The sequence below is a fragment of the Marmota flaviventris genome, chromosome 18, assembly GCF_047511675.1.
Source record: "Marmota flaviventris isolate mMarFla1 chromosome 18, mMarFla1.hap1, whole genome shotgun sequence".
NCBI lineage: Eukaryota > Metazoa > Chordata > Mammalia > Rodentia > Sciuridae > Marmota > Marmota flaviventris.
Genome location: NC_092515.1, coordinates 6368720 through 6394148, shown reverse-complemented (window position 1 = coordinate 6394148; position 25429 = coordinate 6368720). Strand labels below are relative to the sequence as shown.

The 25429-nt window shown below is 54.6% G+C and overlaps 1 protein-coding gene across 1 annotated transcript; it reads left to right on the top strand.

The window, feature by feature from the left end:
• The first annotated feature begins 159 nt into the window (after positions 1-159).
• Positions 160-24872, top strand: Prr12 (proline rich 12). Its single transcript, XM_027920334.3, has 14 exons — positions 160-695; positions 2210-2322; positions 3317-3478; positions 3563-6873; positions 7341-8007; positions 9345-9799; positions 16532-16648; positions 16893-17026; positions 17310-17788; positions 20743-20868; positions 20992-21089; positions 23330-23476; positions 23568-23663; positions 23894-24872. The coding sequence occupies exons 1-14, from the start codon at positions 610-612 to the stop codon at positions 24038-24040; spliced, it is 6138 nt and encodes a 2045-aa protein (XP_027776135.2). The 5' UTR covers positions 160-609; the 3' UTR covers positions 24041-24872.
• Positions 24873-25429: the final 557 nt, after the last annotated feature.

Here is a 25429-nt window from a genome sequence, read left to right as displayed (position 1 = left end):
CCCAGGCTCTGCTAGCGCTCAGTCGCTCAGTCTCTCCCTCTCTCTCTCTCTCTCTTTTTTTTTTTTTTTGCATTTGCACGGGATTGTGGGAGGAAGCGGAGCGCAGCCAGACACCCCGCCGCCCGCCCCCCTTCCCCTCCCCCCTCCCCCAGCCGCCTTGTGCAAAGATGGCTGCACCGTGAGCGCAGAGGAGGAGGAGGCGGCGGCGGCGGCGGCGAGAGAGCGAGCACCCAGCGCCTGCACCCACCCTGGGGCCGCCCGGGACGCCCCCTCCCGAGCGTGCTCCCCCTCTTCTCTCTTGCAAGCGCCGGGGCAAAGGCGGAGACAGCGGGGTCCCTCCCCCCCTTTCCCTCCTCCAGGGGGAACCCCCCTTCCCCCCTTCTTGGCTCAGCGGCTGCACCCTCTCCCTTGCCCGCCCCTCGGTCCCTGCCCCCTCCCTCCCCCGCCCGGGGCCTTCCCGGGCCTTCGGCGGCTGCAAAGAAAAAAAGAGAGCGAGAGAAAAGGGGGAAAAAAAAAGCAGCGGAGGGAGCGGCGGCGGAGGAGAGCGCGCGCGCGCCCCCTCCTTTCCCCCTCCCTCCCCCTCCCCCCAATTTCCACCGCGGCCAATTCATGGACAGGAACTACCCCAGCGCCGGCTTCGGGGACCCGCTCGGCGCCGGGGCGGGATGGAGTTACGAGAGGTCAGCGAAAGCTAGGTAAGGAGCTGAGGGTGGCCTGGAGAAAGGGGCCAAGGGGTGGGGGCCGGCCCGGCCGGGCCCGCCCGGCGACGCGTGCATTGCAAACTCCCCTCTGGCTTGCGAGGGAGCGGCCTTCTTCGGTTTGTAACAACGCCGCCGCCCCAGTTTGCAAATTGCAAACTCCGCTAAAGCCAGCTCTGGCTTGCAAAGGGAGAAATGCAGCGGGAAAATAGGGGTGCAAAACAATTTCAGATGGGAAGGCCTTCAGAAGGTGGGAGGGACTGGCGAAGCAAGGCCTGGGCTTCCCCCCATCCTTGGATTCCCAGCTTGATGACCCCTCCCCCCCCCGCGCCCCTGGCTCTGCTCTTGCAAAGGTGGAAGGAAAGGAGAATTAAAACGCAGACCTGGGGGTCACGCACCCCCTTCTAGGTCCTATTGTTCCGGGATTGAGTGAGGCTGAACCACTCGGGCCCTCCCCCCCAAGAAATTCCGCGCGCAGAGTGGGCATGGGGCCCCGCCCCCTTCTTAAGCTAGGGTTCTGTGTGTGTAAGGGGGGGTCTGGCACTTGGGACACGCCCCCTTTAACTCCCCACCCCAAGAGGCAGAGAATCCTAGTTGATGGCCTTGAGTGTTTGCCTTCTTGAGTCTCGGCCGCAGATAGGGGGCCGTTGCATGCACAGTAGAATGTTTGCCGGGTGTGTGTTTGTGTGTGGGAACATGAGTCCTGAGAGTGCGTGGCTGGCAGTGTGTTCACCTGTAAATCTCTCCCTTTCCTGCTGCTTTTCAGTGTTGTACCCTCACTCTTCACCTGTCCCGAACCCCTTCCTCCCATACCTGGGTTTCCCAGTGTGTCAGGATTTCTCGTGTGTGACTCCTCTGTCTGAACCTTTTCTTCCCCATTTGCCCACATACCTGGCTTTGCATGGGCCCATGCATTTGAACCTTAACCCCTGAGGATGGACGGTATTCGTGTTCACACTTGTACCTGGTACTTTCTCCGTTTCTATCCCCTCCCCACCCCCAACTCCTGCCTTATTGAGAACAATCTACCTCCGCTCCCGACTTGGTTTGCAAAACCCCATGAAGTTCAGGGGCTATGCCATTCCAGTGAAGTTGTCCATGTGCACCTCTGCAGTTGGCTCCACTGTCTGTGTTACCGCCACACGTGTGTGTGTGTGTGTGTGTGTGTGTGTGTAGCAGGGGGTCTTGGTAGGAGGAATATACCTTTTATATTTTCAACTCAGGAAGCTTCCTCCGACTTGCACTCTCTTCTCTTGTTTGTCTCTGTGTGCCTGCCTGTGGAAATGTGAGACTCTCCGAGCTTTATTTATTGAGGATCTAGAGTGAGGGCCATTTTTGTGGGTCTTTAATTGGCAGCCCAGTTTCCCTGTCTTCTTCCTTTAGAGCCCAGGGTGCCTTGGGATAACCCCCTCATCAGTTGGAAGTACCCCCAAACTCCCCGGGGATTTCCTGAGCTCCCTTCTCAGAAGGCAGCTTGGGAGGACATTCTGACATTTCCCCCTTCTCCTCAGCTTGGTCTATGGCAGCTCCAGGACCTCGCACCCCGAGACGGACATCTTACACCGCCAGGCCTATGCGGCCCCCCACCCACTGCAAAGCTATGCCACCAACCACCACCCGGCAGGTACGGCCCCATCCCGCCCGGCTTAGCCTGTCCCTCCCTCGGAGACAGCTGGTTGGCTGCTGAAAGTTCCGCCCATCCTAATTGGCCGTGCCCTGTGTCGTGGCCCGCCCCTTGCTGGCTCTCCTCTGATTGGTTGAGTGTGAGGCTGCTGGTTGCTGCTTAATTTCACGCCGGATTCGTTTGCCCTGTCTCTCTGGTCCCGCCCCTTTTGCTCAATTGGCCGGGTCTTTTCAGCCCCCAAATCCCACCTTCTCTTCCAGGCTTTTCCGCCTCTCTCCAGCTTACCCCAGCCCTCTCCCTCAGGATTCATCCCATTAGCTTCCTTGCCCTCTGAATTCTTCCTGATTCTCTTTCCTGATTGCCTCCAATTATTTGGCTCTCCCTCTTTTTACTTAGATTTGCCCACTGCTTATACTCCCACTTTGGCTTTGCCTCCCACGGTTCTGATTAGCTTTCTTGCTTTGATCCTGACATATCCCCCCGCCCTTTCCCCAAATGTACCAGCAAAGAGACTGTGCATCCACTTTGACCTCTGACCTTCCTGATCGGCTCCTTCCCACTCTTCCCCATCTGTTTTTTTCCCTGGATCCTGCTACCTTGACTTAACCCCTTTTCACTTTTTTTTTTAGATCATTCTGTGACTCCTGTTGTCTGTATTCTCTCCTTCCTTACTAGAATTGCCCACATCTTCTGCCCGCACCCCCTTACTGAGGATTCTGCCCTTTCCTCCTGGTCTCCTTCACTTTGGGATTTTTTCTACTCTTTTAAAACTATTGCTTCCCACCTGGGCTCTCTGCACATGCTTGGATTGCACCTGTTCCTCCTTTACTTTCTCTTTTTCCCTCCCTTTGGCCATCTCAACTTCATTCTGCCTTTTTGTCCTCTTTGGACTTGCCCCACCCATTTCCTTAACTCCACTTAGTTTGGCTATTTGTCTTCCTTGACCCCGCCTGGCCTCCCACCTGCCTGACTCTGCCCTCCTGTCCCTGGCCAGGCCTCTCTGGACTCTTCGACACTGGCCTCCACCATGCAGGCTCAGCAGGGCCCGACGCCTCCGTCATGAACCTCATTTCCGCCCTGGAGTCCCGGGGCCCCCAGCCAGGCCCCTCTGCCTCCTCTCTCCTCTCCCAGTTCCGTAGTCCTTCCTGGCAAACAGGTAAGCGCAGTGCTGCCCCTGGAGGGTTAGGGTGGGGCTGGCTTGTGGTCTGCTCTGACCTCCCGTCTTCTCCATCATCCCTAGCCATGCACACACCAGGCCCCACGGAACTCTTCATCTCGGGTGCCCTACCGGCTTCCAGCACCTTTCCGTCCTCCTCTGCCCTGTCTGCCTACCAGCACCCAGCTTCCTTCGGCAGCCGTCCCTTTCCAGTACCCTCGTCCCTCAGCCTCCAGGACCCCCCATTCAGTCCTCCTGCTAATGGGCTCCTGTCCCCTCATGATGTGCTGCACCTGAAGCCTTCACAGGCACCCACGGTACCCTCCTCGTTGGGCTTTGAGCGCCTGGCAGGAGGCGGCGTTCTGGGGCCTGCTGGCCTTGGCCCGGCCCAGACTCCCCCTTACCGCCCTGGACCCCCAGATCCACCCCCACCTCCCCGCCACCTCCCCACTCAGTTCAATCTACTGGCTTCTTCCTCCGCTGCTGCCGCTGCTGCCGAACAGTCCTCCCCACAGCTCTACAACTTCTCGGGTGCTGCCCCAGGCCCACCGCCCCCTGAGCGGGCCCTGCCCCGCCAGGACACCGTCATAAAGCACTACCAGCGGCCAGCCAGTGCCCAGCCCCCACCGCCTCCGCCACCAGCCCATGCCCTCCAGCACTACCTGAGCTGTGGGGGCAGCTACCCCTCCATGGGCCACCGGGCTAACTTGGCCTGCAGCCCCTTGGGTGGTGGGGAGCCCTCCCCGGGCTCTGGTGAACCCAGCAAGGCTGGTCCCAGTGGAGCCACGGCTGGAACGTCAGGTCGGGCCACGGGCCCTGAGGCAGCTGGGGGTGGTGGGGCCGGAGGTGGTGGTGGAGGTTATCGCCCCATCATTCAGTCACCGGGTTATAAGACAGGCAAAGGTGGTTATGGAGCAGCTGCTGGGGGTGCCACCAGACCCCCACCACCTCGCTCTACTGCCACACCCAAGTGTCAGAGCCTGGGTGGTCCGGCAGCAGCCTATGCCACGGGGAAGACCTCTGGGGCAGGTGGGGCTGGGGGCCAGGCCTATTCTCCTGGTCAGCCCCAAGGGCTCCTGGGACCACAGGCCTATGGGCAGGGATTTGGAGGGGGTCAAGCACAGGACTTGAGCAAAGGACCCAGCTACTCAGGGGGTCCCCCACAGCCTCCTGGTGGCCCACCACCTCCTGGTCTAGCCACATGTCAGAGCTACTCTCCAGATCAGCTGCAGGGGCAGCTCTATGGGGTGCAGGGAGAGCCTTACCCAGGCCCAGCTGCCCACTCCCAAGGGCTGCCCACAGCCAGCCCCTCGCTCAGCTACAGTACTGGCCATTCCCCGGCACTCTCAGGCCATGGAGGTGGCTGGGGACCCGGCTCCCTGGGAGGTGGTGGGGAGGCCAGCCCGTCCCACATCATCCGTCCTCTCCAGTCACCGCCAGCTACTGGCCGCCCGCCTGGAGTCGGCTCTCCAGGAGCCCCTGGCAAATACCTGAGCTCAGTCTTGGCCTCTGCCCCGTTCCTGGCGCCCCCAGGAGCTGGTAACTATGCAGCTGGAGCAGGTGGCTACAAGGGCAAGGGCGATGGCTCTGAGCTGCTGGCAGGCCCTGGTGGGCCTCCAGCTGAGCGCACTGAGGATGAGGAATTCCTTATCCAGCACCTCCTGCAGGCACCCAGCCCACCTCGGACCTCGGGGGCAGATGGCTTAGTGGGCGAGGATGGGGCAGCAGATGCCTCCAAGGGACTTGGGGGTAGTGGGGGGGCCGGGGGAACGCCAGGCACACCCTATGAGTTGGCCAAGGAAGACCCCCAGAGGTACCACTTGCAGAGTGTTATTCGAACCAGTGCCAGCCTGGATGAAGGTGCCACGGCAGCCCTGGAGTTGGGCCTGGGGAGGCTGAAAGAGAAGAAGAAAGGGCCAGAACGGGCTGGCGAGACCCCTGAGGGACTGGCCACTTCAGTTGTCCACTATGGGGCAGGTGCCAAGGAGCTGGGGGCCTTCTTGCAGAAAAGTCCACCACCCCCACCTCCCACTGCCCAGCCCACCCAGCCCAACCCCCATGGCCTCCTTCTGGAGGCTGGAGGCCCTGACCTCCCGCTGGTGCTGCCTCCACCTCCACCACAATTGCTCCCCTCTGTCCTCAGCCATGCCCCTAGCCCCTCTCCTAGCGCCCCCAAAGTCGGTGTCCACCTTCTTGAGCCAACCACCCGTGATGGGGCACCCCAGCCGCCACCGCCCCCGCCTCCACCACCCATGCCCCTCCAGCTCGAGGCCCACCTCCGCAGCCATGGCCTGGAGCCTGCAGCCCCCAGCCCCCGTCTCCGACCAGAGGAAAGCCTAGAACCTCCAGGTGCCATGCAGGAATTGCTTGGGGCTCTGGAGCCACTGCCCCCAGGGCCTGGTGACACCGGCGTGGGCCCACCTAACTCCGAGGGCAAGGATCCTGCGGGTGCCTACCGAAGCCCCAGCCCACAAGGCACCAAGGCCCCACGCTTCGTACCGCTCACCTCCATCTGCTTTCCTGACTCCTTGCTCCAGGACGAGGAGCGCAGCTTCTTCCCCACCATGGAGGAGATGTTTGGCGGAGGGGCAGCAGATGACTATGGCAAGGCTGGGCAGCCAGAGGACGAGGGTGATCCCAAGGCTGGTGCTGGCCCACCTCCAGGCCCCCCTGCCTATGACCCCTATGGGCCCTACTGCCCTGGTCGGGCATCTGGAGCTGGGCCTGAGACGCCGGGCCTGGGCCTGGACCCCAACAAGCCACCAGAGCTGCCCTCCACGGTCAACGCTGAGCCGCTGGGCCTGATCCAGAGTGGGCCACACCAGGCGCCACCCCCACCCCCGCCTCCCCCTCCACCGCCTCCACCACCTGCCTCGGAGCCCAAGGGTGGCCTCACCTCGCCCATCTTCTGCTCAACCAAGCCAAAGAAGCTGCTTAAGACGTCCTCCTTCCACCTGCTGCGACGCCGCGACCCACCCTTCCAGACGCCCAAGAAGCTGTACGCCCAGGAGTATGAGTTTGAGGCCGACGAGGACAAGGCCGATGTGCCTGCGGACATTCGCCTCAATCCCCGGCGCCTGCCTGACCTGGTTTCCAGCTGTCGCTCCCGGCCAGCCCTGTCACCCCTGGGTGACATCGACTTCTGCCCACCTAACCCGGGCCCTGATGGCCCCCGGCGCCGAGGCCGCAAGCCCACCAAGGCGAAGCGCGATGGTCCTCCCCGGCCCCGGGGAAGGCCCCGGATCCGCCCACTGGAGGTCCCCACCACCACTGGGCCAGCCTCAGCCTCCACACCTAGTGATGGGGCCAAGAAACCCCGGGGCAGGGGCCGTGGCAGGGGCAGAAAAGCCGAGGAGGGCGGGGGCACCCGGCTGGAGCCCCTGAAGCCACTTAAGGTGAGGGGACCTTGGTCTTGTAGGGGCTGAGGATGGGATGTGTGAGTCAGAGATAGGGAAGGGTTAGGGTCATGTTATTGACTCTAGGTACTAGGGACATAGGTCAGGCTGAGGAATGGGATTCCAGTATTGCAGCGGTGGTGAAATCCAAGAATGACATGTCGTCTAGCAGAAATGGGCCATTAGGGCTTGGGTGCTTGGGTTCTTGACGGTGAAGGATGAGCAGTCCAGCATCCTACATCCTGTTCTTATGGGAAGAGGGTGTGGGTACCTGAACTAGCCGGTAGCAAGGAGAGATCAGTGAGTGTTTGGAGGGAAGAACCGCAGCCCCATGCTTGAGAAGGGTCTTCAGGGCTCAGTGCTAGCCCGCCGCAGGCTGAATCTGGGAAGTTGGATTTTTGGTTCTTAGGTGAGGGGGCTGGGGCCAGGACCCCTGGGCTCTGACTTCCCACTGTCCCTGTGTCTAGATCAAGTTGTCTGTGCCCAAGGCTGGTGAAGGGCTGGGAGCCTCGTCAGGCGATGCCATGTCGGGTGTGGACCACAACAGCCTGGACTCCAGCCTGACCCGGGAGAAGATCGAGGCCAAGATCAAAGAGGTAGAGGAGAAGCAGCCAGAGATGAAGTCAGGCTTCATGGCCTCCTTCCTGGACTTCCTCAAGTCAGGCAAGCGCCACCCGCCACTGTACCAAGCAGGCCTGACACCCCCGCTCAGTCCCCCCAAGAGTGTGCCACCTTCTGTGCCAGCCCGAGGCCTGCAGCCCCAGCCGCCCGCTGCACCCACTGTGCCACACCCGCCACCTGCTGGCGCCTTCGGGCTGGGGGGTGCGTTGGAGGCTGCGGAGAGTGAGGGGCTGGGGCTGGGCTGCCCCTCGCCCTGCAAGCGGCTGGACGAGGAGCTGAAGAGGAACCTTGAGACACTGCCCTCTTTCTCCTCGGATGAGGAAGACTCCGTGGCCAAGAACCGGGACCTACAGGAGAGCATCTCGTCAGCCATCTCTGCCCTTGATGACCCACCCCTTGCTGGGCCTAAGGACACTTCTACCCCAGAGGGGCCGCCCTTGACCACTGCGTCTGCAGTCCCAGGGCCACCCCCTCTCCCCGGGCTCCCCAGTACCAACAGCAATGGCACACCTGGTGAGCTCCAAGAAGGTCGTCTGGGGGTGGAGCAGGTGTTTTAGGTTATTATGGTCACCAGATACAGTTGTTCAGGTTTTAGACGGTTTAAGGGGTTTCACTGTAGGTGGTGTAGGACTTAGCAGTGGTATTGTGCTTGGAGGTGCTAAGTGGACTAATGGGTCCCAATCCGGGCCCTGGAGAATGCTGGGGTCAGGGCAGGTTATAAATTATGGGGACAGGTTTTGAAGCTAGTGGGGAACATGGGGCTTGAGAGGATCTCTGAAGAGCAGTGATGAGCAGTAAGGGACAGCAGGGCGTGTGGAGCAGAGGGACTTGGAGATAGGTAGGTCTCGTGGGCATAGGGTTCTGTCTGGGGTAAGCTATAAACAGAAACTACAGGACTTTAGTGGGAACAGAGGCATGAGAGGGGGGCTTGAAGGGTCAGGAGTGTCAGGGAATCAAGAGACAGAGAGTTCTAAGCAGAGAGAAAATATCAAGGTCTGGAGAGCCTTGGAAGGGCTGAGAAGGTCACAGCTGAAGGCACAGCATTGAAGAAGTGGCAGTTTTAGGGGTTGGAAACTCCTCAGAGAGTTAGGAACTGTTAAAACACCTGTGGGGCTCAAAGAAATAGCATTAGGAAGGAAGATCATTGTCAGTCCCCCTGTTGGGGAATACCCTGGGGAAGGCAGGGAAGGGCCCAGTGAAAGACAAGACCCAGAGATTGGCTACAGAGAAGGACCAGGCACAGTGGCACACGCCTGTAATCCCATGACTCGGAGGCAGAGGCAGGAGGATGGCAGAGTCCGAGGCCAGCCTGTCTCAAAATAAGTAAAAAAGACTGGGATAGAGCACCCTTGGACTCAATCCCCAGTACTAGGGGGGGAGGAACCTGGGTATTGTGATGTAGGTCTTTAATCCCAGTGGCTCAGGAGGCTGAGACAGGAGGATCCTGAGTTCAAAGCCAGCTTCAGAAACTTAGCAAGGCCCTAAGCAACTCAGCAAGACCCTGTCTCAAAATAAAATATAACAAAAAGGGCTGGGAATGTGGCTAAGTGGTTAAGCACCCCTGGGTTCAATCCCTGGTATCGAAGAAAAAAAGCCAGACAAAGGCTTCGAGGGCTCAGAGATGATTGAGGACTGAAAAAGGCCGTAGGGATGGGAGCCTGGCTTCCAGGGCTCTGTGTAGCTACTGGAACTGGGAAAGGGTCCCCCTTCCACTGGTGTGGCAGAGGGCCTCTGGGAGCCTTGGTCCTTCATGGTGACCGAGGCTATTAGTGCATGAAGGAATGTTTAAGATAAGAGAAGCATCAGAGACAGTGAATGGCATCCAGAGCTGATGTCCTTCTCTCCCCCAGAACCCCCGTTGCTGGAGGAGAAACCCCCACCCTCGCCGCCTCCTGCCCCAGCACCTCAGCCTCAGCCTCCACCACCCCCACCACCGCCTCCGCCAGCACCAGCCCTGCCCTCACCACCCCCACTGGTGGCCCCTGTGGCCAGCTCGCCGCCTCCAACGCAGCCACCCCCTCCACCAGCCCTACCCTCGCCACCACCGCCTCCGCCACCACCAGCCCCGCCAGTTGCCGCCCCACCAGTTGCTCCCCCACCAGTTGCCCCTCCTGAGGAACCTGCTGCCCCGTCCCCCGAGGACCCCGAGCCACCGGATGCTCGGCCCCTGCACCTGGCCAAGAAGCAGGAGACGGCAGCTGTGTGTGGGGAGACTGACGAGGAGGCTGGCGAGAGCGGTGGGGAGGGCATCTTCAGGGAGCGGGACGAGTTTGTCATCCGTGCTGAGGACATCCCTTCACTCAAGGTGAGTCCTGGCCCCCCAAAACTGGGCCTGATGGATTTGGTCATTTGGAGTATTCACTGAGCACCTGCTGGGTGACAGGCTCATCTCAGGGACTGCAGGTGTAGTTATGGCTGAGACAGGCTTGCCAGGGCCCCCTCGAATTCATGGTCTCCCTAGAGGCGGACAGCATGTTCTGGGGGCACCATGGTGCCCCCGAGAGGGTACTAGTGTATGTGTACGTGCTACCAAAAACCAAGATTTAAAATGATCACTAATGCTTATCCCAGTGTGCGGTGGGTGCTGGGGGCGCAGAGAGGAGCAAAGGTTCTGCTCTTGGGGCCTTAGAATATAACAGGAGTAGCAGAGAGGATGCTATTCATGGTCCCTGATGCTTCTCTTGTCCTTAAACACCCCCTCCTGCGCAAATGTGAGCAACCTGACATACGACCCATCAAAGGAACAGCTGTTGGTTTGGAGTGCGCGCTGTGCATCAGGCGGGATCTGAGGTGCTTGTGGAGACCCACCCTTCGCCACTCCAGTTACTCTAGAGCAGGGGTTGGCAACCTGGGGGCCTAATCCAGCCTGCTGCCTGTTTTTACAAATAAAGTTTTATTGGCACACGCTCACGTCTGTTCACTGACATGTCATCTCTGGCTGTTTTCCCTGTATAGTGGCAGCGTAGAGCTGGTCCACAAAGCCAAAAATATTTTACCGAAAAAGTTTGCTGGCTTTGCTGTGTGTGGTTTGTGGGCACGTAGAGTTGGATCAGAGGATTAACATGATAGGTTAGTGATGTTGAGGCCAAAGTAGTGCTTGCTTTGCACAGGGCATGAGAAGGAACCCGTGCTCAGTAGGTCAGTGGGCTGCCGTCACCCTTATGGTGGCACCAAAGAACAAGGCCATTCTCCTCATCAGTCACCGTCATTGAGTGTGTATCCTCAATGGAGCAGGATCAGTGTTTGGCCCTTGACGTATTGTTTTGTTGAATTGAGTTTGGGTGTTGGTTCTTCCCAAACTCAGATGGAAAGATTATGGTGTGAAGTAATTATAAGAATAAGAACTAGTACTGCATTTTCTTCATGAGTGTTTTGTGAGGTGAGCTGAACCTATTTTTTTAGATGTTCAACTTATTTTATTCATTTATTTATATGCAGTGCTGAGAATTGAACCCAGGGCCTCAGGCATGTTAGGCAAGTGCTCTACCACAGAGCCCCAACCCCAGCCCTGAAGCTATTTTTATTCTGTATTATTGTTGATCTGTTTTATTGAGGGAAAAGTACTCGCTTCCAGCTCACCTTCTGGCCTGTCCCATTTCCACTCTGCTTTCTGCCCCCAACTCCCACCCTGTCAGTCCCAGGGATCATATCCTTCCATCTGTACTCTATCTCCAGCATAATTTTGACACATTTATAAGAGATGTACAAGTTATAAAGGAAAATGCTTTAAGGAGTACCCGTGACCCCACTACCAGAACATTCTCTATACCTCCAGTCTCAGGCGTCCCTCTGTTGGCCCATCTTCCCATGTCCCCAGGCTTGTACTTAGTGCTCTGTGTATATTATCTCAATTTGTTATCACAGTTTCTGAGACTGACAGACAGGTGAGGAAGACTTCAAACAAGCAGCAACGATAGGAATGCCACCAACTCTTTTACTTTTTATTTATTTATTTTTTTGGTGCCAGGGATGGAAGCCAGAGGCGTTTGCTAAACCACTGAGCCACATCTCCAGCACTTTTTTGTATTTTATTTAGAGACATGGTCCCGCTGTATTGCTGAGGGTCTTGCTAAGTTTCCCAGGCCGGCTTTGAACTCCCTATCCTCCTGCCTCAGCCTCCTGAGTCCCTGAGATTCCCGCTGTGCGCTGCTGCACTGGGCCATGTTTTATCTTTCTAATTGTTCTTCCTCATAGAGACTGTTAACCTCATATTTTCAAAGGAGGAAATTGAAGATCAGACAGGTCAAGTCCTTCCTACTAAGGGTTACTCTTCCCATTTTATAGGAAAGGCAGCCGAGGCTCAGAGAGACAAAGTAGCTTCCCAGGTGGATTTTGCAGCTGGAGATCCACACCCAGCCTTGCCAGCCCAGGAGCCCCTGCACTCAGCCCCAGCTGTGCACCTGGTCTATTCTGGTCAAAAGGTGGTAACAGTGGCCAGGGGGGTGTCATAGCTGGCACTGGGCCAGATGAGCGTGACCCTGGGGTGAGGCTCACACCATCCCCATTTCACAGATGAGGAAGCTCACCAACACACAGAGGGAGTCTCTCCTCTGGCAGGTGCCTACATGGGATTGGGGCCAGGGCCATCCGACACCACTTCCCAGCTGGCGTGGAGCAGGGGAAGGGGCCAGGCGAGGACTCAGATGCTTAAAATACAACTGGAGTGTGCATTGTGGTGGGGGGCACAGAGCCACAAGCCTGGGCCCTGTGGCAGGCACCCGGGTTCATGCCTGGCCCTGGAGACAGGGCCAGCTGGCAGCGTGTTTAGGATCCCAACTTTGCTGTTGACCTGACTTAAAAGAATCTCAGCCACTTCCCAGCTGGGCTCCTGTCCATCTTCCTGAGCCTCAGTTTCCTCATCATGGCCAATCACGTCAGGACCTCTCTCATATGTCTTAGGGACCAGAGGATCAGGGCTTGCCGTTCTCCAACAGTGGGTGACCTGCCAAGGTGTTTGAATGTTTGCTGTTACTCCCCTTGGGGACCCTGGGCAGGCCTGAGTGGGGCTTGGCAAGTGTTTCCTATGAAGGGCCAGATGACATTGCAGGCTTCTCAGGCCACATACAGCCTTTGCGATGGCCTCTGCGACGTTCTTCTTTGTGACTCTCTGCTGTGGCTGTTGGTGGTGGTTTTTACAGTCCTTTAAAATAGTACAAACCACTCTGAGTAGCTCCGGGGTGAGAGAGCTCTCCTAGACTCTGGCTGCAGTTCCCCAGTATCACAAAAACATGAAAACAAAGCTTGTTTCAGAACAACAACCCAAGAGAAGAATCTTGTGAACTGTGTATGTGATTTTAAACTTTCTTATCCCCACACTTACAAAAAAATAAAAACAGTCAAAATTAGCCACAGGAATATATTTTACTTAACCTAAATATCTAAAATATCATTTCAACCTGTAATTGATACAGAAACTTTTGGGGGAGGGGTGGTATTGGGGATGGAAATCAGGACCTTGTGCGTGTTTAACAAGTGCTCTACCACTAAGCAATATCCTCAGACCCCAGCAACTTGATTAATGACATTTTAATATGATTAAATGAGGTATTAAGGCAAAAATAAGCTGGGTGTGGTGGCACAAGCCTGTAATCGCAGCAACTCTTGGGAGGCTGAGGCAGGAAGATCACAAGTTCAAAGCCAGCCTCAGCTAAGCAACTCAATGAGACCCTATCTCTAAATAAAATACAAAATCGGGCTGGGGGTGTGGCTCAGTGCTTAAGCATTTTTAGATTCAATCTCCAGTATCTATCAATCAATCAAATCAATCAATCAAATAGCTAAGTTGATTTACTCTCTTTTTTGTGTGTACTGGGTCTTCAGAATCTCTGTCCATTTCATGCTTGTAGAACATCATCATTTTTCCAGGGCTGAAAAGCTGTGTAGGGGGCGGGGCTATTGAAAGACAGTAGGCTAGTTGGCTCTGTGTCAGTGTCTCTTCTGTAGAATGGGAATGATGTTGATTCCCAGTGCTTGGGGATGTTTTGAAGATGAAGCAGAATGCAATACTCCAAGGATGTAAAGTGGAGAAGGGTGTGAGCCATCCTAGAGGTAGTAAGTAACCTGTGCAAAGCCCCTGTGCTATCGGGAAGCATGGCATGTTTGTGATGTGCAAGCATCAAGTGGCTGGACCGTGAGTGCTGAGTCTGGGAAGGGGCCGGATCCTATAGGACTCAGGGTATTGTGTTTAGATTGATGGTCGTTGTTGAAGGCCTTAGCCTCTGCTGCTAGTGCCTGGACAGCAGGGAGGTAGAGAGGTGACTGGAGAGGTGTCCAGGCTGAGATGGCCATCTGTCCATAGCTGTGTCCTGTAATTCCTGTGATTGACTTCCCTGTTGATGGGACGTTGTAGCTTTATTTTTTTTCCCCCTTCAAGACGGGTCTGACTGTGTTGCCCAGGGTAGCCTCAAACCCCAGGGTTCAAGCAGTCCTCCTGCTTCAGCCTCCAGAGTAGCTGGAACTATAGGCATACCACCAGACCAGCTAAGCTTTCTTTTTAATAGGGTGTCTGGAGGGGCTGGGGATATAGCTCAGTTGGTAGAGTGCTTGCTTCGCATGTACGAGGCCCTGGGTTCGATCCCCAACACCACACACACACAAAAAAAATGGGTGCTTTTAGCTCAGTCACATATAATCCTGGCTTAATTTATCATAGCTCAGATTCTCAAGAAAGAATCTGATTGGTCCTGCTCAGTATTTGGGGCCAAGATAGGGTTAGTGACCTGTTGACTGCCCCTGGTCAGATCCCCAGTCAGCTGTGGCTTCCATTGTGTAGGGTTGTGGACAGGGCAGCTTCCCTAGTGACTGAAAGTGGGTGTGGCCAGTGTTATGATTGACATGATGAGAGACTGGAAGGGAGGGGCTTGGTACTGACTGGCCTTGATTGGGGAATGGGCAAAGATGATGCCAGGGTATGGTCTGATGGCCAGGTGGGGTCCTGGGAGGAAGAGCAATGTGGGGAAAGACAGAGCCTTATCCACTGTGGTGAACCTGAGGGGACCCACCTCAGCTAGTCAGCAGATTTCTCAGAGGATGCAGATAGGGAGAGGGTGGAGCCTGAACAGGAGGTATTCCCCCTAGCTCTGATGACTTCCTAGAAGGTTCTTGAGAACTAGAACAGGAAGTATCATGAATATGATACTTAAGTCTGGAACTTATCTGCTGAGCTTTAAAGGGTTGGGATAGCCTGTTGGGCAGGGTGCAGGAGAAGGGAGAAGACACTGAGGTAAACTCTTGCCAGGCTAAGGGATCTGCATTTGGGGGCCCTACACAGCTTTCCAGCAAGAGAGGATGCGGTTCTTCATCTTTGAGCCTCTGACCTGGCTCCTGAGGTCACTGAAAGGGAGGAATAGGGGCCCTGTGGTATTTTGGAAAAAAGGATTTGGTTAGGGTGCCTGCATTCCTGTCTCTTTGGCCTCAGACCTGTATGAGACACCAGCCTTTCTGAACCTCCTATCAACAGGTTATTAGACACCCCCCGTTGTTTTACTTTTCGTGTATGTGTGTGTGTGTGTGTGTGTGTGTATGTATGTATTTAATTTGAATCACTAGTAGTGTTCAATCAATCTTTCTCTCTTTCTGTCTTCATAAACCCTTCTTTGCACTCCTGGCTAATGATCCAAAAGTCAAAAAATTGAGAATTGAGAGTATGAAAGCAAATTGCCCAAAACTAAGCATAGATAGCCATTACCTGGCATTCAGGACCCCACATTGGAGCTGGTACCCATGGCAGACATCACTAATAGATCCTAGCACTTGCTACTTGGTGAATGCGAAGCTCAAGGCAGCCATGACTAATCAATTGTAGTATCATCTGAATTTTGTTGATCACTTGACTTGGATTCTTTGCATGTAGAGACTGCCCTTCATTCATCACTGGGTTGTCACAATGCCCAGGGTACATTTCCTGCTCTGTTCTTATTCTTACTTGTATTATTAGTCGTTTTTTTCTAGACCAAGCCCTTGCAGGAGACATGTTCCTTCCAGGGACTCACATAGGCGTCACCTCTTCCAGGGAACATCCTTGAATTCAGATTAATTTGAGGCCCTTCCTCCAGGGTCTGCCGTATTGGGGGAATCAGCATTAGCACATTTTACTGCGTGTGCCTCCTCTACTGTTCCCTTGGATGCCCAGGGTCAGATGCTAAGTCTGACCCACATCCTTTGGCACTGGGCAGGGGGTCTGAGTGTTTGTGTGGGGCAGAGAACAGGCAGGACAGAAGGGGAGCCTTTCTATTCCTGTGTTCTCCCTGTTGTGGATGGGTGGATGAAGTGGGCTCAGTAACTTGTCACCTGTTTTTTCTTGGCATAATCCGCAGACCACCCTGTTTGTTTATTTGCTTGTCTCTGTGTCAGTGAAGGACCCACAGAAGGCTTTGTTGGTATCTTAGTCCCTTCAGGTTACTGTACCAAAATGCCCTAGACTAGATGGCTTATAAACAACAAATTGATTTCTCACAGTTCTGGATGCTGGAAGTCTGAGGTCAAGGTGCCAGCATCTTTGGTGTGGTGGCTTCTTGGTTCCTTGCTGTGTCCTCACATAGTAGAAAGGAGCAAAGCTGCTTCCAAAGGCCCCAAACCCTAACACCACCACAGTGGTGATGAGGTATCCGTGTGTGAATTTGGGGGGACAAGAGGATTCAGTTCATGACAGTGGGTCTCATTCATTGCTGAAACCCTGTTACCAGCTAGGGTTTGTGTCTGTCCAATGGTGGGTGGATGCTCAGGGCTTGTCAGTACTTTAAGTCACACAGGAAGCTTTGTACTCTCATACCGGAAAGCTAGAATAACTCAAGTCCTTTGGCAAAAGAATAAACAGCCTGATCAGGAATTATCAGCTGGGCAGTGGGAAATCAGGGCCAGATTTGAGTGCAGCCCAGGGCTGGGGGCCTCATGGGGCCAAGGGCTACTTGTCAGTAGGTGGTTTGTGCTTGAGGACTCTACTTTTCTTTAAGGGGATAGTGAGGGAGGCCAGGGGGCATGATGGGAACAAGAGGTATGGGAGCAGGGGCTGACCCTGCCTGTCTCCCCTTCCTTTCAGCTGGCACTGCAGACAGGGCGTGAGCCCCCACCCATCTGGAGAGTCCAGAAGGCGCTTCTGCAGAAATTCACTCCGGAGATCAAGGACGGCCAGAGGCAGTTTTGTGCTACCAGCAATGTAAGCCTGCAGAGAGGAATAAGGACTTGGGGGCCCCAGGGGAATGCCTGTTACCAAAATCCCCCTCATGCTCGACTCTGACCCAACCTGGCTCTAAGGTGCATCTGGAAGGAAGTCTTCAACGCCCGGCAGACTGCAGACAGCTGGCTACCTTGGTGTCCCTGGGCAGGGTGGGAGCCTGAGTGGCGGCTGCCTGGCTAGACTGTCTACACAGTCTTTGTCATGTGCCTCTTTCCCTCCTTAGTATTTGGGGTATTTCGGTGATGCGAAAAACCGGTACCAGCGCCTCTATGTAAAGTTTCTGGAAAATGTCAACAAGAAGGATTATGTGAGGGTGTGTGCTCGGAAGCCCTGGCACCGGCCCCCGGTGCCAGTCAGGTACTTACAGTGGGGAACAGAGGCAGGTGGCAGGCAGCTCCCATGTGCCTGGAGATGGGGCACTTGAGAGAGGGAAATAGGGGCAGGGGGTGGAGACAGAGGGAGGAGACAGATCCAGGGAGTGGGGTATGGAGAGCCACATAGGGAGACAGGCAGAGAGGGGTCAGAGACCCAGCATGAGGGGAGGTGGCATTTGGAGAGCCGTGGTCCAGGTGGGGATTTCCAAGGAGAATTGGGGTTTCTTGGGGGCTGCTGACTGTAGTCCTTCTCTGAACTCTTCCAGGCGCTCCGGGCAGGCCAAGGGCCCTGCATCGGCAGGGGGCAGCTGTGCACCTCCGCCCAAGACCCCAGCACCACCTCCCAAACCTGAGACCCCTGAGAAGACGACATCCGAGAAGCCCCCAGAGCAGATGCCTGAGTCAGCTGTGCCCGAGTCCCCCGCCCCTGAGAAGCCGTCCCCACCACGACCTGTGGAGAAGGAGAAGGAGAAGGAGAAGGAGAGGGTGACACGAGGGGAGCGGCCATCACGAGGCGAGCGGGCCACCGGTGGGCGACAGGCACGGCCAGAGCGGAGCCTCGCCACAGGACAGCCTACCACCTCCCGGCTGCCCAAGGCACGGCCCACCAAGGTGAAGGCCGAGCCACCCCCTAAGAAGAGGAAGAAGTGGCTGAAGGAGGCCGTGGGCAACACCTCGGCGGGTGGGGGCCCACCAGGCAGCTCCTCCGACTCGGAGTCATCCCCGGGAGCTCCTAGCGAGGACGGTGAGGCCCCCAGTGGCTGCAGGCCCAGGGAGTGGTGCGGGCAAGGGCCTCAGGCCTTCAGAAGGAGGCAGGGCTGAGTGTCAACCAGAGGCCTCCAGGTAGCCTCAGCAAGACGGGAACAGTAATAAACTACAGATAAGGCAAAAGCCAACCACCCCGTGCATCCCAGCTGCATGAGCGGCTGTTCTCTGAGAACATGCCTCACGTTACCTGCTTACCATTGACAGCTGCCCTGAGAGGTGGATACTGTGGGTCCCAATGCAGACGAGGAATGTGAGGCACCACAAGGGTGCGCGCAGCCTGGATTGGGTCCTACCCGAGTTGCATGCAGATGGCAGTGCCCCAGGCTCGGTTCCTTGACACAAAAGTGCTCTTTTGGCTCAGTGTAGGCAGATCCCCAGGGCTGAGGAGGACATGGGACCAGCCTCTATTCTGGGGCTCAGAGATGATGGTGTTTCCTGTGACTCACTGGGTGACCCTAAGGAAGGGGCATAACCTCTTTGTGCCTTGGTGACCTTGCCTGGTGCACCGCTGTGTTCCCAGGGCTTAGAAGGTCTGGTTCACGATGACAGTAGCGACAACTGTACTAACATGCGGGGGGGGTGTGTGTACATATGTATATATACGTAAAGTAAAAGTAACAGCTTAGTGGTACTGAATGCTCACGTGCACTCAGGCTTCCCCTGGAGCGTTCATTTTACTGCTTGTGAGGCCGAGCAGAAGGATTGCAAGTTCCAGGTCAGCCTCAGCAACTTAATGAGACCTAATCTCAAAAAATAAAAAGGGCTGGGGCTGTAGCTCAGTGGTAGAGTGCCCTTGTGTTCAGTCCCCAGTACTGGGGGAAAAATAATTCACTTTAAAGCTGAGGATATTGAAGCACTGAGAGGTTACATGACTTACCCAAGGCCACACACTGTCAGATGTACAGCAGGGGTAGTTGTTATCAACAGAGGCTAGAAATACAGCAGGTCGAGTAAAGAGACGTAGAATTCCCTTCCACGAAAGCCCTGATATAGAAGATTCATGGAAAATAAAAACCTCCTTCTCAAGGTTTTTTGGCCCTTTCCCACAACTTTGCATTAAGCTCAAGCCCTGTTTTTCCCCGTGGCAGCCCCATAAACCTCCCCCAAACCCTGAGTTCGTTCTCCTGGTTTCCTTCTGTCTGTACTTGCCTCAAACCCATGATCAGAGGTGGCCCAGCAGTCCTGCAAGTGAAGTCCTGCCAGTAGGAGGGGGCACTAGGGCATGGGAATGGCCTGGCCTTTTAAACAACTGCCAGGTCTGGGTGTAGCCAGCACTGTCATTTCACATCTTATTTGCAAGAGCGGGGTCATGTGACCACATGAAGCTGCCAGAGGGAGCCTGGGAAATGTAGTTTCTTAGCCTGGTAGACTGTTCCACTAAGAAATCAGTGGTCTTTCCTTCTCTTGACTCTGAATTTTCTTTTCTATTTTTTAATTTGTGAGGGGGATATGTTGGGAATTGACTTTACCACCACACTGCATTCCCATTTTTGAAATTTCCAGACAAGTTCTTGCTAAATTGCTGAGGATCTCACTAAGTGGCTGATGATGGCGTCAAACTTGGGATCCTTCTGCCTCAGCCTCCCAGGTTGCTGGCATTACAGGCGTGCACCACTGTGCCCTACTTCATTCTGTCTTTTCTTTAAAAAGCAGGTCCATCGATCCGATTCATACACTGTGTCAATCCCCTTGGTTGCTTATTGAATACTTTGCATTAAGCTCCAGCCCTGTTTTTTCCCCTTGGCAACCCTACAGACCTCCCCAAAACCCTTAGGTCCTCTGAGTTCCTTGTCCTGGTTTCCATGTGGTAGGGACAGCCAAGCTATGCAGTCACAAGGCTAGATCATTCTGGAAGCCATCTTCACCTCTTAACCACTGCTCGCCCTCACAGTTGGACAGTCTGCAGCCCGCTCCTTTTGCTGTGACTGACCCTAATCTCCATTCATTCCTGCAGCCCCAGCCCAGTTTAGCCTCATCTCCCACCCTGGCCTTGATACCAGCTTGATCTCTGAATCCTGTCCCCACAGTCCTGGTTGACCGCTGTCCTTTTGTGTGGTCTACTGGGCTAGATTGCAGCTTCAGTCCCCATGGGGCCTCAGACGGGATTTTCTTTCTTTTTTTTTTTTTTTTTTTTTTTGACACAATACCTTATTTTATTTATTTTTATGTGGTGCTGAGGATCAAACCCAGCGCCTTGCACATGCTAGACGAGTGCTCTACCATTGAGCCACAAACCCAGCCCCATCAGAGGGGATTTTCTATATGTATTGCTATCCCTCCTCTGCTCACAGGTCTCTGTGGCTCCCTAGTACCTACCAGAAGAAGCCCTTGCCCTTTCTGCCTCATGTTGGAGAACTGTGGTGTGGCCTGCACTCACCTGTGCAGGCTCCACACCTGTTGCCTCCCTCAGTCTTGGGCCTTATGATGTGATCTCTCTGACTCGATTCACTGTTTTAGAAACCAGCTTTGCTGTTTCTTTAGGCTTAATTGAAGCCACACTGAAAATGCTTTTGCTTGTCCCTCAAGACTCAGCTCTTGGGCGGGCATGGTGGCTTACACCTGTAATCTCAGCAACTCAAGAGGCTGAGGCAGGAGGACTGCAAGTGCGAGGCCAATCTCTTCAACTTAGCAAGACCCTGGCTTAAAATAAAAGGACTAGGGATGTAGTGCAGTGGTAAAGCACCCCTGGGTTCATTCCCCAGTACCAAAAAACCAAAATAACAGAAAAATCCCTTCAACACTCATGTGACGAGGAAGCCTTGCTGCCTACCCAGGCGGGGTGCAAAGCTCCTCTGAGCTCATTGTGGTGCCTCTGATTCCACCAGCAGACTTGGATTTCTCTCCTGATCCTCAGTGTTGAGAGTAGTATTTGCCACACAGATGGCATCAGGCAAAGGTGGACTAGTGAGCCTACATCCCATTTCCCCCCAGAGCGGGCTGTACCGGGGCGTCTACTGAAGACTCGGGCGATGCGCGAGATGTACCGGAGCTACGTGGAGATGTTGGTGAGCACAGCCCTCGACCCGGACATGATCCAGGCCCTGGAAGACACGCATGGTGAGCTGGGATCTGACGGAGGAGGGCTGGGGCCTGGACTCCTATCTGAGGGAGGAGGCAATCTGGGGACCCCAGCCCCTTTGCATTGGGCTGTGGCTCTCTTGACACCACCTCGTCTTACAGACGAGCTGTACCTGCCACCCATGCGGAAGATCGATGGCCTCCTGAATGAGCACAAGAAAAAAGTCCTGAAGCGGCTGTCACTGAGCCCCGCCCTGCAGGTGCTTAGGGCCCCATGTAGGGGGTATTTGCAGCCCAGGGGGCAGGCCTGGAGGAGACCTGTGGGGGGTCTATTAGAAGGGAATCTCTTCCCTGGGCTTAGCTGGGAGAAAAGCTGAGGGCAGGACTATCAGAAGAGGTACCTGGATTCCAAGCAGGCCTGGAGGGGGAAAGAGGTGGGCTGGAGGCCTTGGAGGGTGCGGGGTTGGGAATCTCAGCAGGGCACAATAAGGGAGGACGAGCTCAGAAACACGGCCTGCACCCAAGGCTGGCGCTAGAGCAGCAGATCCCTGGGCTTCTCTGTAACCAGAATGCAGGCGCTCAGAATTCTAGGCTTCACTGTGCGGTCATCTGTGTAATTTCCCTTCCGGAGTGGCCTCAGGTGCATTAGGGCAGCTCTGAGAACGCGGAGATCCAGGGTTAGTCCCTCTCTGAGGATTCCGGGTGGGGTGTTAGTCTGGCACTAAGAATATTAGGTTGACTCCAGAGTTCTGGGATAGAATGTTAATCTGGCTTTAAAAATACTGGGACAGTGTCTGTGTGACTCTGAGAATTCTGGAGTGGAATGTTAGGCTGACTTGGAGATATACAATGGGATGTTAGTCTAACTCAGAAAATGGGATAAAGAGTTGGTCTGGTCCTGAGATTTGTGGGTAGGATGTTCATTTTGCTCAGGATTCTGGATGGTACATTAGGATGACTGTGCATTTGGGAATGAGTATATTAAGAATTTTATACGGTAAATCCCAGGATTTACCGTATAAAATGGTAAATGGTAAATCAGGAGGCTGAGGCAGGAGGTCCATGAGTTCAAGGCTAGCCTCAGCAACTTAGGCCCCAGGCAACTCAGCGAGACCTTGTCTCTAAATAATAAAAGAGGATAGGGGATATGGCTCAGTAGTTAAGCACCCTTGGGTTCAATTCCTGGTACTACTACTACTACTAATAATAATAATAATTTTATATGTTAAATTATCAGTGCTGGGTTTGAAAATTCTCAGATGAGTGTTAGGTAGCTTGGAGAATTAGATTTTGACAATTTTATAGGATGTTAGTCTAGACTATGAATTTTAAGGTTCACTGTTACTCTGGTAGTGAGGATTCTGGGTGGTGTGTTATGCTTGGCTCATGCTATAGTTGCATCCCAATAAACCTAGCTTAAATTGGAAATCTCGTAAGTCGAAAATGAATTTAATTACCTCACCTTCTGAACTCCCAGCTGAGCAACACAGCAAGCTGTGTGGTTTCGGCTGTTTCATGTCACAGTTGTAGTGACTGACTGAGAGCTGCGGCTCACCATCCCTGCCTAGCATCTCTAGAAAGGATCAGACCACATAATGCTACCCTGGGAAAGCATCCAAAGGCAGATCTAGAGTTGAGTTTCTACTGAGTGTCTATTGCTTTCATACCACTGTAATGTGAAAAAGATCATAAGTCCAAACATCACAAGTTGGGATCTGTCTATACAGATTATTAGGATAGGTCTGAGAATGATGGGGTGGAACGTTAGCCTGGTTTTAGAATTCGAGGATTCAGCCAGGTGCAGTGGCACATGTCTGCAATCCCAGTGACTCACAAGGCTGAGGCAGGAGGATGTCGAGTTTAAAGCCAGCCTCTGCAACTTAGGCCATGAGCAACTTAGTAAGACCCTATCTCAAAATAAAAAATAAAAAGGGCTAGGGATGTGGCTCAGTGGTTAAATGTCCCTGGGTTCAGTCCCCAGTAACAAAAGAAAAAAAAATTGAGATAGGGTCTTGCTCAAACTTGTCATCTTCCTGTCTAAGCCACCATGCCTGGCTCCTACACCAAATTCAGAATCAGTTTAAAACTCCAGAGAACTCAGGGATAGTTGTAGGCTGGTAATGGGAAATTGGGGTGAAACATTAGGGTGACCTTGAGAATCCTTGGATTTGATCTTAGTTTGCCTCTGATGCTTCTGGGTAGGATATTGGTCTGGTTCTGAGAATCCTAGAATAGATGGTGAAGCTGTTGCTAAGAATTCTGGGTAGAACTTGGTACCTCTGAATTTCTGGGCTGGGCCAGAAATCACAGTGTGAGCATCACTGGACAGGCCCAGGCGTTTCTGTCCTTTGAAGAGACCCAGACCCTGGCGTGTGTCTTTAAGCAGTCTATAGTCTAGGGGAAACTGAGGTACTGAATGACTGGGGATCTGAGACCTGGGTGTTGGGTTGGGTATGTAGATCTAGAGAGGTGGCCCACTGACCCCCTTGGCTTCCCACAGGATGCCCTGCACACGTTCCCACAGCTGCAAGTAGAGCAGAGTGGAGAGGGCTCCCCCGAGGAAGGGGCGGTGCGACTGCGGCCTGCTGGGGAACCCTACAACCGCAAGACGCTCAGCAAGCTCAAGAGGAGTGTGGTCCGAGCCCAGGTGGGGAATCAGGCTGGAAGAGGGCTGGGTGGGTGGGGAGCCAGTGCAGAGCAGACCAGAGGGTCTGAGGCTTCTCTACCCCTGCATCCAGGAGTTCAAGGTTGAACTGGAGAAATCGGGATACTACACACTCTACCATTCACTCCACCACTATAAATACCACACCTTTCTGCGCTGCCGGGACCAGGTGAGCCTCTTCCCCACAGCACCTGTCACTCTGGGAGTCCCACATTCGTGACCTCCTCTCTGGACCCAGGAGGCCAGACCCCAGCCCTCCTCACTCAGACCCACAGGACCTGAGTCCCCAAGTCCCATTTGTCCTGGGCTTAAGAATCCAGCTGCCAGCCCCTCCTCTTTAGAACACTGATACTGAGACCCCAGCCCCTCCCTCCCAGCTTCGTGTTTAACTCCCTGCAGACCCTGGCCATCGAGGGCGGCGCAGAGGACCTGGGCCAGGAGGAGGTGGTCCAGCAGTGCATGCGGAACCAGCCATGGCTGGAGCAGCTCTTTGACTCCTTCAGTGACCTGCTGGCCCAAGCACAGGCCCACAGCCGCTGCGGGTGACCCCACCCCACTTGGGGGGGCACCTCCTCCATGAACCGAGAATTGGGACAGAACTGTGTCCTCAGGAGCTAACCCCTGGGCTCCGTTGCTGCCAGGATGGGGGGGTCGCTGGTCAGGGTGTGTCCATGCTGCCCCCCCAGGGCAGGGTTCAGAGTTTGACTACCCCCTCTCCCGAGCCCTCTCTACTCCCTCCCCATTCCTCCCACTGTTCGGTGTACAGAGAAATTATTTATATATATGTATAAATGTCTATTTAGTAACGGTTTCCCTCCCCCCTGTCCCAATCCCCCGCCTCCATGGCCATAGCCCTGCCCCCTCCACCTTGTACATAATGTATAGGAAAAGTCTATGTATGGTTGAGGGGGGGCGGGGTGGCTTCAGAGAGCTGGGGGAACCCCTCCCTCCCAAGCCCCCCATACAGGCCAAGATCTTTGCTAAAGGCCATCCCTCCCCAGGGCATTCAGCGACGGGTGGGAGGGGGAAAACGCATCTTGTTAATTATTTTTAATCTTATTTATTGTACATACCTGGGGCAGGGTGGGGCTGGGGAGGTAGGGGGGGAGAAGGTCCCCACCCTCTACCCCTCCCACTCCTTTTCTACAGCAATTTGTCTGTGTCTGTCCCCCACCCACAGCCCCCTCCCATTGTCGTCTGGATGTGGTTCTATTTTTTAATGGGTCCCTCTTCCCTTCCTCTGCCCTCTCTGTCCTGGCCTCCCTCCCCTCCCCCACCATCCCTAGTCTCTTGCTCTTTCTTGGGCTTCTGTACAACTCACCTTGTATACACTGTGTACACACAACCAGCCAAACAAAACCCAACGGCAAACACTTTACTGTAGGCTGGAGTGTCTCTATCATGCGACGTTTTGGGTGGCACAGGGTCTGGAACAGGGCTTTTCAAGAACTCTGGGAGGTAAATGGCGCCTGAGGTTGGTGTATTGGGTGTGGGCTGTGTACCAAACCACCCCAGTGTGAAATCTAATGGCTTCAAACAGCAAACACTAATCGTCTTCAGTTCCCCAAGATCAGGAGTTTGGGGCCTAGTCCCTACTAGGGTCTGTCATGAGGACACAGTCAAAATGTTGGCCAGGGTGGCAGCCCTCTGAAGGCTTTTAGCTGCAGGATCCACTTGCAGGGTGACTGTGGCTGGAGTTCTCAGTTCCTTGCCATTGAGCCCCCATCGTGGAGCTACTTGAGCATCCTTACAACATGGTGGCTTATGTTCCCACAGAAGGAGTGATCCAAGAGAGAGCCGGAGGAGGCCACCAGATTCTAAACTCCTAATCTCAGATATCATATCCCAACATTTTGGCTACACTCTGCTAGAGCAGTCTTGAGATTCAGCATATGTATACTCAATGAGAGGGGAATTAAACTTCACTTTTTCTTT

Bases quoted from the DNA above. Each gene is read 5' to 3' on its own strand.
- Prr12 (XM_027920334.3), top strand. From the start codon at position 610: ATGGACAGGAACTACCCCAGCGCCGGCTTCGGGGACCCGCTCGGCGCC. The intron at 9,800-16,531 runs GTGAGTCCTGGC...CCTTCCTTTCAG, and splicing joins AGGACATCCCTTCACTCAAG to CTGGCACTGCAGACAGGGCG. The intron at 23,664-23,893 runs GTGAGCCTCTTC...AACTCCCTGCAG, and splicing joins TTCTGCGCTGCCGGGACCAG to ACCCTGGCCATCGAGGGCGG.